Source organism: Rhipicephalus microplus, chromosome 1, assembly GCF_043290135.1.
Source record: "Rhipicephalus microplus isolate Deutch F79 chromosome 1, USDA_Rmic, whole genome shotgun sequence".
Taxonomy (NCBI): Eukaryota; Metazoa; Arthropoda; class Arachnida; order Ixodida; family Ixodidae; genus Rhipicephalus; species Rhipicephalus microplus.
In genome coordinates this window covers 137,854,129-137,866,393 of record NC_134700.1, presented here as the reverse complement: position 1 = coordinate 137,866,393, position 12,265 = coordinate 137,854,129, and the positions used below count along the sequence as shown (strand labels likewise).

Sequence of the window (12,265 nt, the reverse complement as noted above, 5' to 3'; positions counted from 1 at the left end):
CCTGCGTAGATGAGGTTTTAATAAAACGTTAATTACCATTAGCCCACAGCTTGTGACGGGAATCTAAATAAAAGAAAAAGAAGGCGAGAAGTGAGGGGGGCCAAAACCAACACTTTAATCACTTCTGTTCCATCTGCTTTTTGTTGCCCTGCACGCTGGAAACGAAAGCCGTGCTCAGCCAGCAATTGTTGAACGATTCACTGTTCTGAATGGGTATTTCAGGCCTGCGGCACATTTCCAACAACCAATTTGAAAGCTCGTCGTCACCTTCGACACCTCGCCCATCATATGATGCATTTGATAAATACATCAAAGCTCCCAACTCTGCCAAACGTACACATCACAACTGCTGCAAACCTTAAGTTACAAACCTGACCTTTAACTTCATTCAAAGCTACCATAATCAAAGAGACAACTAAACAAAAGATAAAACAAGAGCCAAGAACAATTGAAGTTGTGGTAAGCACTCTGCACTACGTTTCCACATACCTTCGTGGTTGCACCTTGACAGAGATAATGCGACCTCCTTCCTCGATGAAAGAGCTTCCCCAGGACTCCTTCTCGCTCTTGTGGTACGAGATGGTCAGGTCCACATGGTTGAACAGGTAGAACGTCTCCGGCTTGGAGAACTCGGACTACACGACACAAGAAATAATGCAATTGAAAGAAAGAGCAGCACTTTAAGGTCGCACTATTGCAGCTACAAACCATGATAAAGAACCAATAGCTTTCAATGCCATTATGTAAAATGACAACAAGAAAGCAGCCACACACTTCCCCGCAAGACATTACCTGACATAGTATCAGTATACTTATGCAAACAGTATAATCTATTGAACACTTGTTTTCAAGCTAAGTGGAGATAACATGAAGCAGGGCCGCATTCGTACGCTACACTTGAGCAAAAGCACAATGTGCATTGATATTGTTTCAGGAGGCTCGAAAAGCTACTAACAATGCATCAAAAAAGACATGTACGAACACAGTTTATGATGTTCCCGTACCAGCTTCTGCCTTTATGGTCAATTTTAGAAAGATGTACTAAAAAATAGTTAACTGCTTTCAAATAAATGATACACCAGCACAGCAATTAGAAAACCTCTAAGCTGTGACACAACCTAGAAGGCCCCTAAGCCACCTCCAATAATTCTTTATCATTTCGAATAAACAAAGTTCCGAATGTCATCACGATCACAATCGCCAAATGTGGCAACACTATGAGCAGCAGGCACGCCACAATTCCAAGAAACAATCCTCTCGTGGTCCTTTCCTGGTTTTCTAGTAATCCCCAGCCTTACTCATGACACGATCATTCATATGGTCTAGTCGTCCACAAAAAGAACCTGTGGGTCCACACGCGGCTACGCACACTCGTAACCCTTGCTCCTTGCATGCTGAGGAGGAGCCCTTGGCCAGGAAGGGAGAAGAGATGACAAATGAGCCTAGCGAAGAAAAAACGAAACTGGCATGGGCTGCTTTTGGATCATGTAATGCATGTAGTGCCGCTATTACAGCCCCATCCTATGAAGTTCTCGCAGCTGTTTTTGAAGACGCGTGCACTATGGCAACACCACAGCTAAACTTCGAATTCTGGGTTCCTTTAGAAGCCCTTCAACTCTTTGCGGTCCAGGCAACGAGAAACGTGGCTGCAGCTGTCCATGATGGGGCTCTGCTTTTTGTACTGGCACAGAAAGAAACAAATAAATAAAGAAAAAAAGAAAGAAAGAAAGAAGAAGAAAGAAAGAAAGAAAGTTATTCATGCCCCATCTGTAAAACAGTTCCTTTTACTTGAGCTTTAAGTCTTTTCAGTTCAGGACCAGAGGAGGAGGAAGGAAGGAGGAAAGACAGGATGTTAGCCAGTTGTCAGACCGGCTGGCTACCCTGTTAAGGACCAGAACAGACAAGGGTGGGAAAGGGTTTCAGACTGCAAAGGGCTCAGCTTGGCCTTTAACTTACATAGAGAAGCTTTTTGCACTACAGGGATAAGCAGCAGTAACAAAGTTCATAACGATATCTTCCAATCTTTGCAGACAAAATCGAACCCTTTATTAATTTCTTGAGTTGTATGACTTCTTGTTGTAGGATGACCGTAAAACGGCTTTCACCATTTTTTACTAACGCATCGAGCCGGTAGACCAAGTACTAAGGGCATTTACAGACCGATTTGAGCTCTCTGCGTAAATTGTGTAATTTATTACAATGCTTTTAAGCTGCAAATCATCACACAACCGTACGGAGGGATGTTACATTACACTGCCACCGAGTTTGCAACCACCCATTCGTAGTATCCTCTGGTAGCCCGACGTTCACCCAGGCGCCTGATACGATTGGCTGTGGAATGCATGAAAGTAAGATCCATTGACAGGGTGGAGGAACCTGTCAGAGCACGTATCAACCACTCCGTGATCTCCGTCTCTGTTGCCAGACAGAGTGCGTGCTGCGAGGTGCACTGGGCAATGGCCTCTGAGGTTGTGAGCAACCTCTTGGCATAAAATCTCAGACGTCTAAACTGGGCAAAGCTCAAATCGTCGAGTGCGCTCATGAGAGCTCTGCAATAGCCGGCGTGTCTTATGAGCTGAGGCGGCGTAACAGAGGTAAGAGGGAGCGTATGATATTGTCTGTAGCGGCCTTGGTACACGACGTGTCACTAAATTTGCGGCGTAGATGGTTTGATGATACTCGAGCATTAACACTGAGAAAGCTTAAAGAAAAGAACCATTCCAACGTCTCCTTAAATGACTACACACCAAACGGTGCTTTCAGGCAGCAGTTATATGGAATGTGTAGCTGCGCTGCGGTGTTGCGTACAGTAGGCTCCGATTAAATGAAACTTGAAGAGACCAGGAAAATGTGCTCCATTTATACCAGGAGTTCCGTTAACCGAGAGATCAACAGGGGTGTAGAATCCAAGTACGAAACCAATTATGTTACGGGTCAGTTGTTCCACATAAGGAGCAGTTCCATTTAAAAAATGATCATTTACTGCGGGCCTGTTGCAGCTTTACGTACTTCCTGGATACACTCTGCACCACAAGATGCTGCAACTGATTCAATAGCTTCCATGCATTTTTCCGGTAGGCCAGCATTTTAAAAAAGCAATGTGCTTACTGAGAACTTAAACATTATAATTTTTCGAATGTGAAAAAATAGTGCTTCAAGATATGGGAAGCCACACTGAAATTCTGATGCTGGCTATGTCATCAAATGACACACCTGCGAAGAACAGTAAATGCATCAAATGTACACATTACTTCAAGGCCCTCAATATTGTATTGCAACAAGAATAATTTCACAAGACACTGACTAATGAAATTTATAGTAATTAGTCATAATTAAGCTGTAACTAAATATATACTTATCCTGCGATTATTCATAGTGTGTTCCCACGTAAATGAAACCAAATATTAGGCTAGAAATATAGCGCAAAGTAAAGTCATTTTCGATCATATTCATTCTGTCAAAGCAGAAGTATACTTTGATGCGCCTTGAGGGAAGTGGCACATCAAATGATACATCGAGCATCATTGTGCCTCCAGCAGGGTGTTACAGTCAAACGTCATCAAAACAAAGTTGAATCTTAAACAAAAATAAGTTGCTTATATCCGAAAATTTGTTATAAAGGTATATTCCAACAATACTGCAAGACTATTTTTAATTTGCTTTGTTATAACCAATATTTCCTCATATACGGGTTCGTTATATCGAGCTTTAAGTGTAGAATGAAACATTTAAAAAATTTTTGTTGGGCTAGCTAATATGCGCTTGCTGAAATAGAAAAAGACGCGTACCATTAAGGAAGAAAAATTAAGGACAGACTTCTGTTCCGTCCTTAATTTTTCTTCCTTAATGGTACGCGTCTTTTTTGTACTTCAGTGAGTATGAAACATTACATTGCAAAGTGAATTTAAGTATATGAGGGAGGTTCAATTCACCCAAAGCTCAGTGTACCTTGCGCTTTCTTAAACCTCAGTTGACGCAACTAGCAGAAACAAGTGATGTACACAATTGTGCAGAAAGCGTCTCAAAGGGCTAAACAAAGCTGCTAAGAGCATTAACTTTCCATAAAAAAAAACAAACTTTGTGCATTGCAGTTCCTGCAGGCGGTAATCCGAGACTTCGGGTGTTTCTTCTTGGTGTGAGTAACGACAACCTAATACGTGAAATCATGAAAGCATTAAAAAAAACAAATGTGTGCAAGTGACATCTCTTGTTCTACGTGCTGCTAAATTCAGTTTCATATAACCTTTCCTAGATCAAGGAACGGTTTCTGCCATTCCCATTATCTCGTGTATTTTGACGAGTACGGGAGGAGGTGTGTTTTGAGCACGGTTACTGCACTAATGTTGCTGCTTTTCTGAGAATAAGAGTTAGCCACTAGTGACGCTTTTCCTGGCCACTTTCACTCCAAGAATGTCGTCGCAAGTGCTACCATAAAAAGAAACCGAGCAGTGCTGTGAAATTCCACTAGCTACTCGACAATATCTTGTTAGATCGCGACTTTCAGAGATGTCAGGCAGCGTCATGAGATATTCGCTCTTTCGGCACATTTCATCAATTTCCTTGCAGTGCGATTCAACTGTACTGACTGGCCCAGCCACAAGTTCTACTAGAGAGAGGAAGGAGGCTGCCATCGTACCGTGACGCTGCACAGGCCCCGAGGCTGGCTGTTGCGGTAGGTGAAGCAGCCCATCGGGAAACCCATGGAGCAGTACTGCTTGTCGGTGTCAATCAGGTAGCACCAGGTGACAGGCATGTTGTCCACGATCCAGTGGTGCCGGTACTGCTTCATCATGCCCTTGCGAAGCTGGTCCAAGCGTGCCACAGACCCAGGAATGTTGGGACCGTACTGGCGCGTGCACAGCTTTGCACATGACTTGTTCACCATGAAGTCGATCTGTGCACGTTGTGGACAACGAAATGATTGAGGATTGCGAGTGGCTGGCTTGTGAACATTACTGCGCGCACTTGTTCGACACAAAATTATTCGGATTGTTCAATTCACAGGTTGTCAGGTTATAGTAACACAACAGTGATTCACAGCTGCTTTTTTTTTTTCTCTTTCTATCAACCTTCTTAAATAATATTGCTTAAATTGAGCACAAACTACAGGGCTAAGAATGAAACATATTGGCAGGCCTAGCTATTTCGAGCAATGCAGACATCAAGTAGAAGTTCAATAAAAATTTCCAAATGGTAGAACAATATATAAGCCACTATTTTTTATGTACTACACAACCTTCACAGAAAAACTAAAAAATAGAGCAGAGAGGCTTTTGTTCACACTTTAGACTGCAGTCTCATCGCTTCCTTAAGATTTAAATTTAGGACAGGCAAACAGAGACGCCTGGGGTGAGAAAACAAGAGTAAACACGCAGACTCACAGATGGCACACTGCAAAACTACCAGTAATCGCAAGGTCCATGCTGGACAAAAACTCCCCCCTGCGGCCACAAAGGCTGTGATTCGCTAACAATCAGCAACTACTGACCTGAACCACCACTGAGGCACTGCTAGCTAAAGACATAAGCAAACGAAACGCTTTAACGGGTACCGACACCATTTCGGGGAGGCGTGCTTACACTGCCGTACAAATCTCCTGTACAGAGAGACGGCTCTGAGCAAGTGTGACACTCGGTAAATGCTGGTAAGATATGTTACCTTGACATTCAAGTCAATTTTCCCATTACACACCTACCGACACTGACACTAGCTTGAAGTCAGGCTACAGTACAAATTATGGTGACTTCACGTAGCGGTCTGGCTAGTTGTGATGACGACGGGCACGAAAAATCCCAAAATGGCCACCTGTGCACCACCAACGGAGCTAGAGGGCAGAGTGGCCGTTGAAACATCACTTGATAAGTGACCTGTGCTCACAACGAGAACCTGATACGTGATGTGATGTCAGGGTACAGTAGTAATGAAAAGTAGCCGTGATTACATATTGTATTTACTTTTTCAGGGTGAACTCACACTTAGCAGTACAGTTCTAGGCCCTAGAGGGCATGGCCTTTCACATGATGCCAGGAAGTGACAACAGAAAAGTTTCGTGTCAGTACCCTTTTTGGTGGCTCACACCTACTTATCTACTAGTTACGTCGGAGGCACAAAAGTACCAAGTAAGCTTCCCTGCATAAATGTGGTTCCTTTCACAGCTCCAAAAAGCACCCGTGAGCAAGAACAGAACATTAAGCTACTATAGACGGTGCACCTGATAAGGTGAGAGTCGAATTCTCTCGCCGAACACCACCTGGCCAAGGTTCTCTGCTGGCGATGTCGTTCCATTGGTCGTGCAGAAGTCAAAGCTGCACAAAGAAAAAAATACCATTAATGATCAACGAACTTGTCTTGAATGGTATAACATGAAAAACTGCACAGTTGGAATCATAGCTGCCATAAAAGCTTGCTGCACAGAGTGCTGCTTGAACTTCGTTTCCCACATCCTTTCACATTTTTATGACAGCACATTTATTTATGTCATGCTACGGTGTGTAACGTACCAAATACCACGACATATTTGTGAAGCATGCCATAGAGAAAGACTTCCATATCTGTTTTAACCACCAAATCTGTGTGCGGTCCTCACAGATTCAAATGTGACCTCAAACTCTATAGCATAGCGACTAGTATGGGGTATTGCTCGAATAACCATATCGTGTTGCAATGAGTCTCGTCTCCAAGGAAAGTGTTGGCAGTGACATATGCATTTGAGTCAAAATTATGCCGATACAACCCAAACTCAAGACGACGGAAAGAAAAGTATGTGCATTGCTTAACCTCAAATTGTACCGTTTCAATGTGCGAGTACTGTACACTAGTATTTTGGCATTCTGCCTCCCTAACAAATGTGGTCTCCATGGCAGGGAAACCAAACCACACACCCTCATGCTTGGCAGCACGACACTACAGCCAATGTGCTACAAACCACGGGTATTGGGTATGAATACAACAGTAATGTTATCTTGTCACAATAAAATATGATGTTGGAAACTGCATGTTACTGTAGAGATATAATGCAGCTGCACTGTTAGGAAATACTCAGCTAAAGCTCTGCCAGGCTTGATTCCACAATGAATACGGTCGAATGTTCATATATAGAACAACAAAAAAACAGAAATTAGTTCAATAGGATTGAACAATGCCATACAAATTTTTAAAATTTATTGTACTACTTTATTTGAATTTAAGCGTGCATATTAGTAGCTTCGTGGCACTGCTTTAGGTCAATTAAAGAAAGGTGGCTTGGGAGAATATGCCGCAATTTTTATTATTATTTTTTCTCCCAGTATTTGGTCAGGGATGCGGGTATTATGCAGGCACGGGCTGTAGCCGAAGAAATAAGATCTCAACATAAACAGCGACTCAACTTATTCGTACACAGCTTTGCATGGTCGTCGGGAGCCAGAAGCCTCTAGCCTGCCTTTGATGCAATGTTGTGCTGTTTTTCAACGTCACCATCAGTGTGCACAGGCATCGTCAGACTTCTTTTCTGTTCATTCAACTGTATTGATTATTACCATCTTTGAGGAGAGCAGTCGGGTTCTTCCATCTAACGGCAGCCATTGCATTAACAGGTGGAGCTGAGAACCTAACAGCGACCCCGCACGACTGCTGGGACAAAGAATCATGGAAGAAAGCATGCTGTAACCAGTGATAACCTCTACTCACTTTGCATAGCACCTTCCTAACACCACAACTCACTCTCGCAAAAACCTCCTAGGAAGTCCCCTTCCGTGATGAAAGGCCTACTCCTTGTGAAGAAAAGCCAACTTCGTGGGGTGTACCACACTGACCGATGTTGGATATATTAATTTTTCCAGCTATTTTTGTTTAATGTAGCCATCAATTTCCCTATATATTTTGATGTTCAAACATAGTCGAGTTAAAAAATAGTTCAATGACTTTTTTTCAAATTTACTCTGGTCTCACAGAAATAAATAAAAACTTGTAAACCCCCCCGCTTCACTTGATTCTGTACATTGTGATCTTGAGCGTAAAGTACTTGACATGTGTTTCAATATTCATTTTGTCCCCCACACCTCTATGCACTGGAACAGAATTCCTCAGGGTACATCTCATTGTAAAACATCCCAGTCCCAAAATTATTTACATCGAATCTCCCATGAGCTATGAACTACCTGTCCCCTTTGCTTTCTTTTTTTTTTATCTGTTTATACCTGAATTTAAGAGGGTTGCTTTGTTTGCATGTGTTGCCACTTTTTCCATGCTGTGTCAATCGCTTTGTAATTCATATTTTCATCTCTATATGTATGCATACATAAAATTTGTTATTGAGTTGTCGCCCTGCAATTATGTCCTGGTGGAGATCCCGGTAATTGTATAAATAAAAAAATAAACAGATATAGAGGAACTTCGCAAGATTCTTGAACAGCCTGGCAACATGTGGGACATTCGGAAACTGTATTCGCCATATGCTCTAATCAGCGCTGCCCAAAACTTTGCTTGCCCTCAATCAAATCATTTCACAATTTCACAGCCTGCACGACAGCAAGGTAAAATTGTACTGAAAACCACGAAGCACTGCGTTATTTCCTCTAACTTAACGTCTGTCTTCCAACAGCTGAACATACGAATGCCAAACTTTGCCAGGTGAGCAAAAAACGAAAAGAAACTTACTGTTGATACTCATACGGGATGACAGACTCATCAGAGTCTAGCCTGTTCACAAACAGGTCAATCTTTGTCTGTAAAGAAAGAAGTGAAAACGAAATAAATCAAAACATCCAAGTTGGAATTTCGTGAACTGTCATGCAACCAGCCTACAGCCCTGCATCTCAAATACCCTCCACTACAAATCACACTGCATTGCGATCATGTAAAACCTAACAAGCTACGAACAAAGTATTCTGCTAGCAGCAAAACATATCCCGCCATTTGATTTTTGAGCAGGAGGGGTAGCATACAAGAGAAGAACAATAAAACTAGCAATACACGAGTTTTTGTCTTAATATAACACATCATTTTCAAGAATCCTCAGCTGCTTCATCCTTGTCCTTCATCAGCAAGGCACTTCACAGGCAGCATTAGAAAAATAGCACTAGCAACAAAACTTTGTGGTTCACAAGCTAAATAAAAAAAATTCATCATGTATTATGCCAGTCTGACAATGGGGCAGAGACATAGGTAAAATAGACAACAGCTATGCTTTCATTTGCACTTGGGAAAAAAGAAAACATAGGAACAGGCTCTGTTGACAAAGCAAAGAACTTTGCAATCGTTCCTTGGTTTCGCCAACCGACCGCAAAGAAAAAACAGTAATACAGGCTGCCTAGATGTCACCCCGAACATTGCACTCGACAGAATCGCAGCACAGAGGAAGGCACAGCTTTACCTCTATCTTCCCAATCCTGTATGCGTAATACGAACAGAGATGAACGTTTGAAAGTGCAGGCTTCGGAACATGAGCATGCTAGAAAAATCGTACCAAAAGTAATTGTACTTTGCAGTACAGGTATCGCCAACTACTGCAGTGACAAACAATCATCTCTAATTAACTTTACTTAGTGGATGGCTGACATTGACAATTATTGCCTGACTTTGCATCCTGGTTAACATTACTTCTTGGCAGTAGTGAATTTCAGATATAATAAATTCGTAAGTCTATTGATTTTACTCTTGATTGGCCTTTTTATACTTTTTTCCTTCCTCATAACACTTTCAGAACACGTTTTGTCACCTAAAACTAGTGCTTCGCAGCACATTTCCATTCCATGTGCATGCAATAGAATGGAAATGTGGCCACATAGATTGAAGAGAAGAGAAAAAGGCAACACATTTTCTGTACTAGTTCTCATGTGCCCATGTCTTAATGCTGCATGACTTACAATCTTCCACAAGGAGTATAGAAATCAAGCATGCACTCACTAAATTGCAGAAAGAAATGTTTCAAGACAACTTCAAGAAAGCCAGTCCAAAGACTTCTTCAATACCCTCTTATATGCTGTTTTAATGAGCTAGCTTTTTTGTTAATGCTATGCTGTTATGCAATGTTATGCTTTTCATTACACCTCTTTTCACCATCACAAAAGCATGGCATTATGGGCAAGTGAGAGTACACAATATCAAAAATTTATGTTTTATATGGAGGAGTGCTTGCAAAGTGTAGCATTGCAGAGACTGAAACACTGAACCTTTTTTATGCTTGATTTTTTTTTGCATGTGGATGTGCAATGCAACATAATTGGGACCTGTCTTGAAAACCTGGACTTTGATATGTTCTGCCTGTTCATGAGTGTTCAATTCAATTCAATTCAATTCTTTATTTGCAAACTGTGAAACATACAGAAACATCATGACTGGTTGGACCCATAGCCGAAGGCTGGTTAGGGGTCAAAAAATAAATAACTAAGGGTTCCATGTACAAAAAAAAAAAAAGACATATCACACGCATACAGATAGTTATCGTGCATCCTTAATTTGCACGAGTGAAACAAAGGGAGAGCGAAAGTGTCGGTAAATGCACGATTGTTTTTAACAGTTCTAACTTACGAAAATACAAGTAAACAAAGCAGACTATTACATTATTATGAAGATTAAAATATACATGGCTAATACCGAAAACAAAAACCTAATCATTGGGTGACAATGGTATTTTCTGGCAGTTCTGGCATTGGGTGACAAGTTTCTGGCAGGTACACATGCATACACACACACACACACAAATGACATCATAATTGTTTTCATTGATAAATATTGTTCTGTGTGAGTAAGTATTTCTTGAGAACTGATGCAAAATAATTTGACTGTTTTATTTCTGCTGGTAGTTTATTCCAAATTTTTGTCCCAGAACTCTGCAGCAAACGTTGTCCATAAGTATTCTTCGTTAGAGGAAGATCGAAATTTCCATATGTTTGACTTCTGGTTACACGAGCAGATGTGCAAAATAAAGAAACATGAAAAGGCAGGTTGTTTTTGACAACATTGAAAACACATGTGGCAATTTTTAATTCGTGTACCTTATCATAAGGCAAAATATTCATTTTCATAAACAAAGGCATACTCGGCTCATTGTAGCAAGAATGGGCGATTATTCTCAGGGCTCGTTTTTGAAGTTTGCGAACAGGTTCAAGAAACGTTTTATATGTCGTACCCCATGATTCATTGCAGTATGAGATGTGGCTGTGAATGAGTGAAAAATATAAAGTATGCAGAGTATTGGTATCAAGATGATGACGTGCTTGTGAAAGTGCGTAGCATCCCGAGGAGAGCTTTGTACAAACTGCATTTATTTGCTCTTGCCAGTGCAGATTTTTATCAAATATCATGCCAAGATATTTAAATGAGCTGGCTTAGTCAAGTTGAAATTCGTTTATTCGCAAATCTAGAGAAATAGGTGGCATGATATTGTTGCGTGATCGAAACACTACATATTTAGTTTTTTTGACGTTTATAGTAAGTTTGTTCTCCACGAACCATTCACTTGCTTTATTTAACTCTTTGTTTGCTTTAGTTTGCAGATCTTGAATGTTGTCCGCTGTTATAAAAATACAAGTGTCATCAGCGTACATGATAACTTCACTAGTGTCTAAAATTTGTGGGAGGTCATTAATATATAATGAAAATAAAAGTGGCCCTAGGACAGATCCTTAAGGGACTCCAGTGCGCATACACTTTGGTAATGACGTATTATCGTTCATTCTAGCTACCTGCACTCGCTCATGAAGGTAGCTAGTGAGAAGATCTAATGGGCTACCGCGATAACCATAATGCTTTAGCTTATGTAAAAGTATGTTGTGATCAACGGTATCGAAAGCTTTTTTTTCAGGTCCAAAAATATGACGCACACAAGTATATTACTTTGCAAAGATACATTAATTTTTTGAATTAGCGTTAACACTGCTGATGAAGTAGAGTAATTTGGGCGGAAACCATGTTGCTGCGGGCACATAACCTGATATTTTTTAATGAATTTGTGGAACCGACTGATCATAATTTTTTCAAATATAATATTAATGGTACTGAGCAAAAATATTGGCCTGTAATTAGAAGGGTCATTGCGGTCTCCGTCTTTGTAGATAGGGACAACCTTAGCAATCTTCAGCTGAGATGGATATCTGGAGCAGCTGACGGAGTGATTGAATAGGTGGCATAATACTGCTCCTAATACACGAATATTAATGCCGTCTAGCCCAGAAGCTTTAAAGGTAGACATTTTATTAATTGCTGATATCACGTCTTCAGGCTCAATGTTATACATAACGAAGGTGTTGGGCAGAGGGCTCTGCGATATAGAAATGTTGTCCGA

At 41.1% G+C, this 12,265-nt stretch overlaps 1 protein-coding gene across 1 annotated transcript in view; it reads right to left on the bottom strand.

Annotated features, from left to right (window-relative positions):
• The window catches only part of TM9SF2 (transmembrane 9 superfamily protein member 2), a 54,164-nt gene that overhangs the window by 37,178 nt on the left and 4,721 nt on the right, over positions 1–12,265 (bottom strand). The window contains exons 2-5 of the mRNA XM_037429496.2: positions 8,638–8,705; positions 6,212–6,305; positions 4,637–4,894; positions 490–635 (exon numbers count right to left, since the gene is read on the bottom strand). Of these exons, the coding sequence (XP_037285393.2) occupies positions 490–635; positions 4,637–4,894; positions 6,212–6,305; positions 8,638–8,705 (566 nt within the window). The remainder of the gene's footprint in view (positions 1–489; positions 636–4,636; positions 4,895–6,211; positions 6,306–8,637; positions 8,706–12,265) is intronic.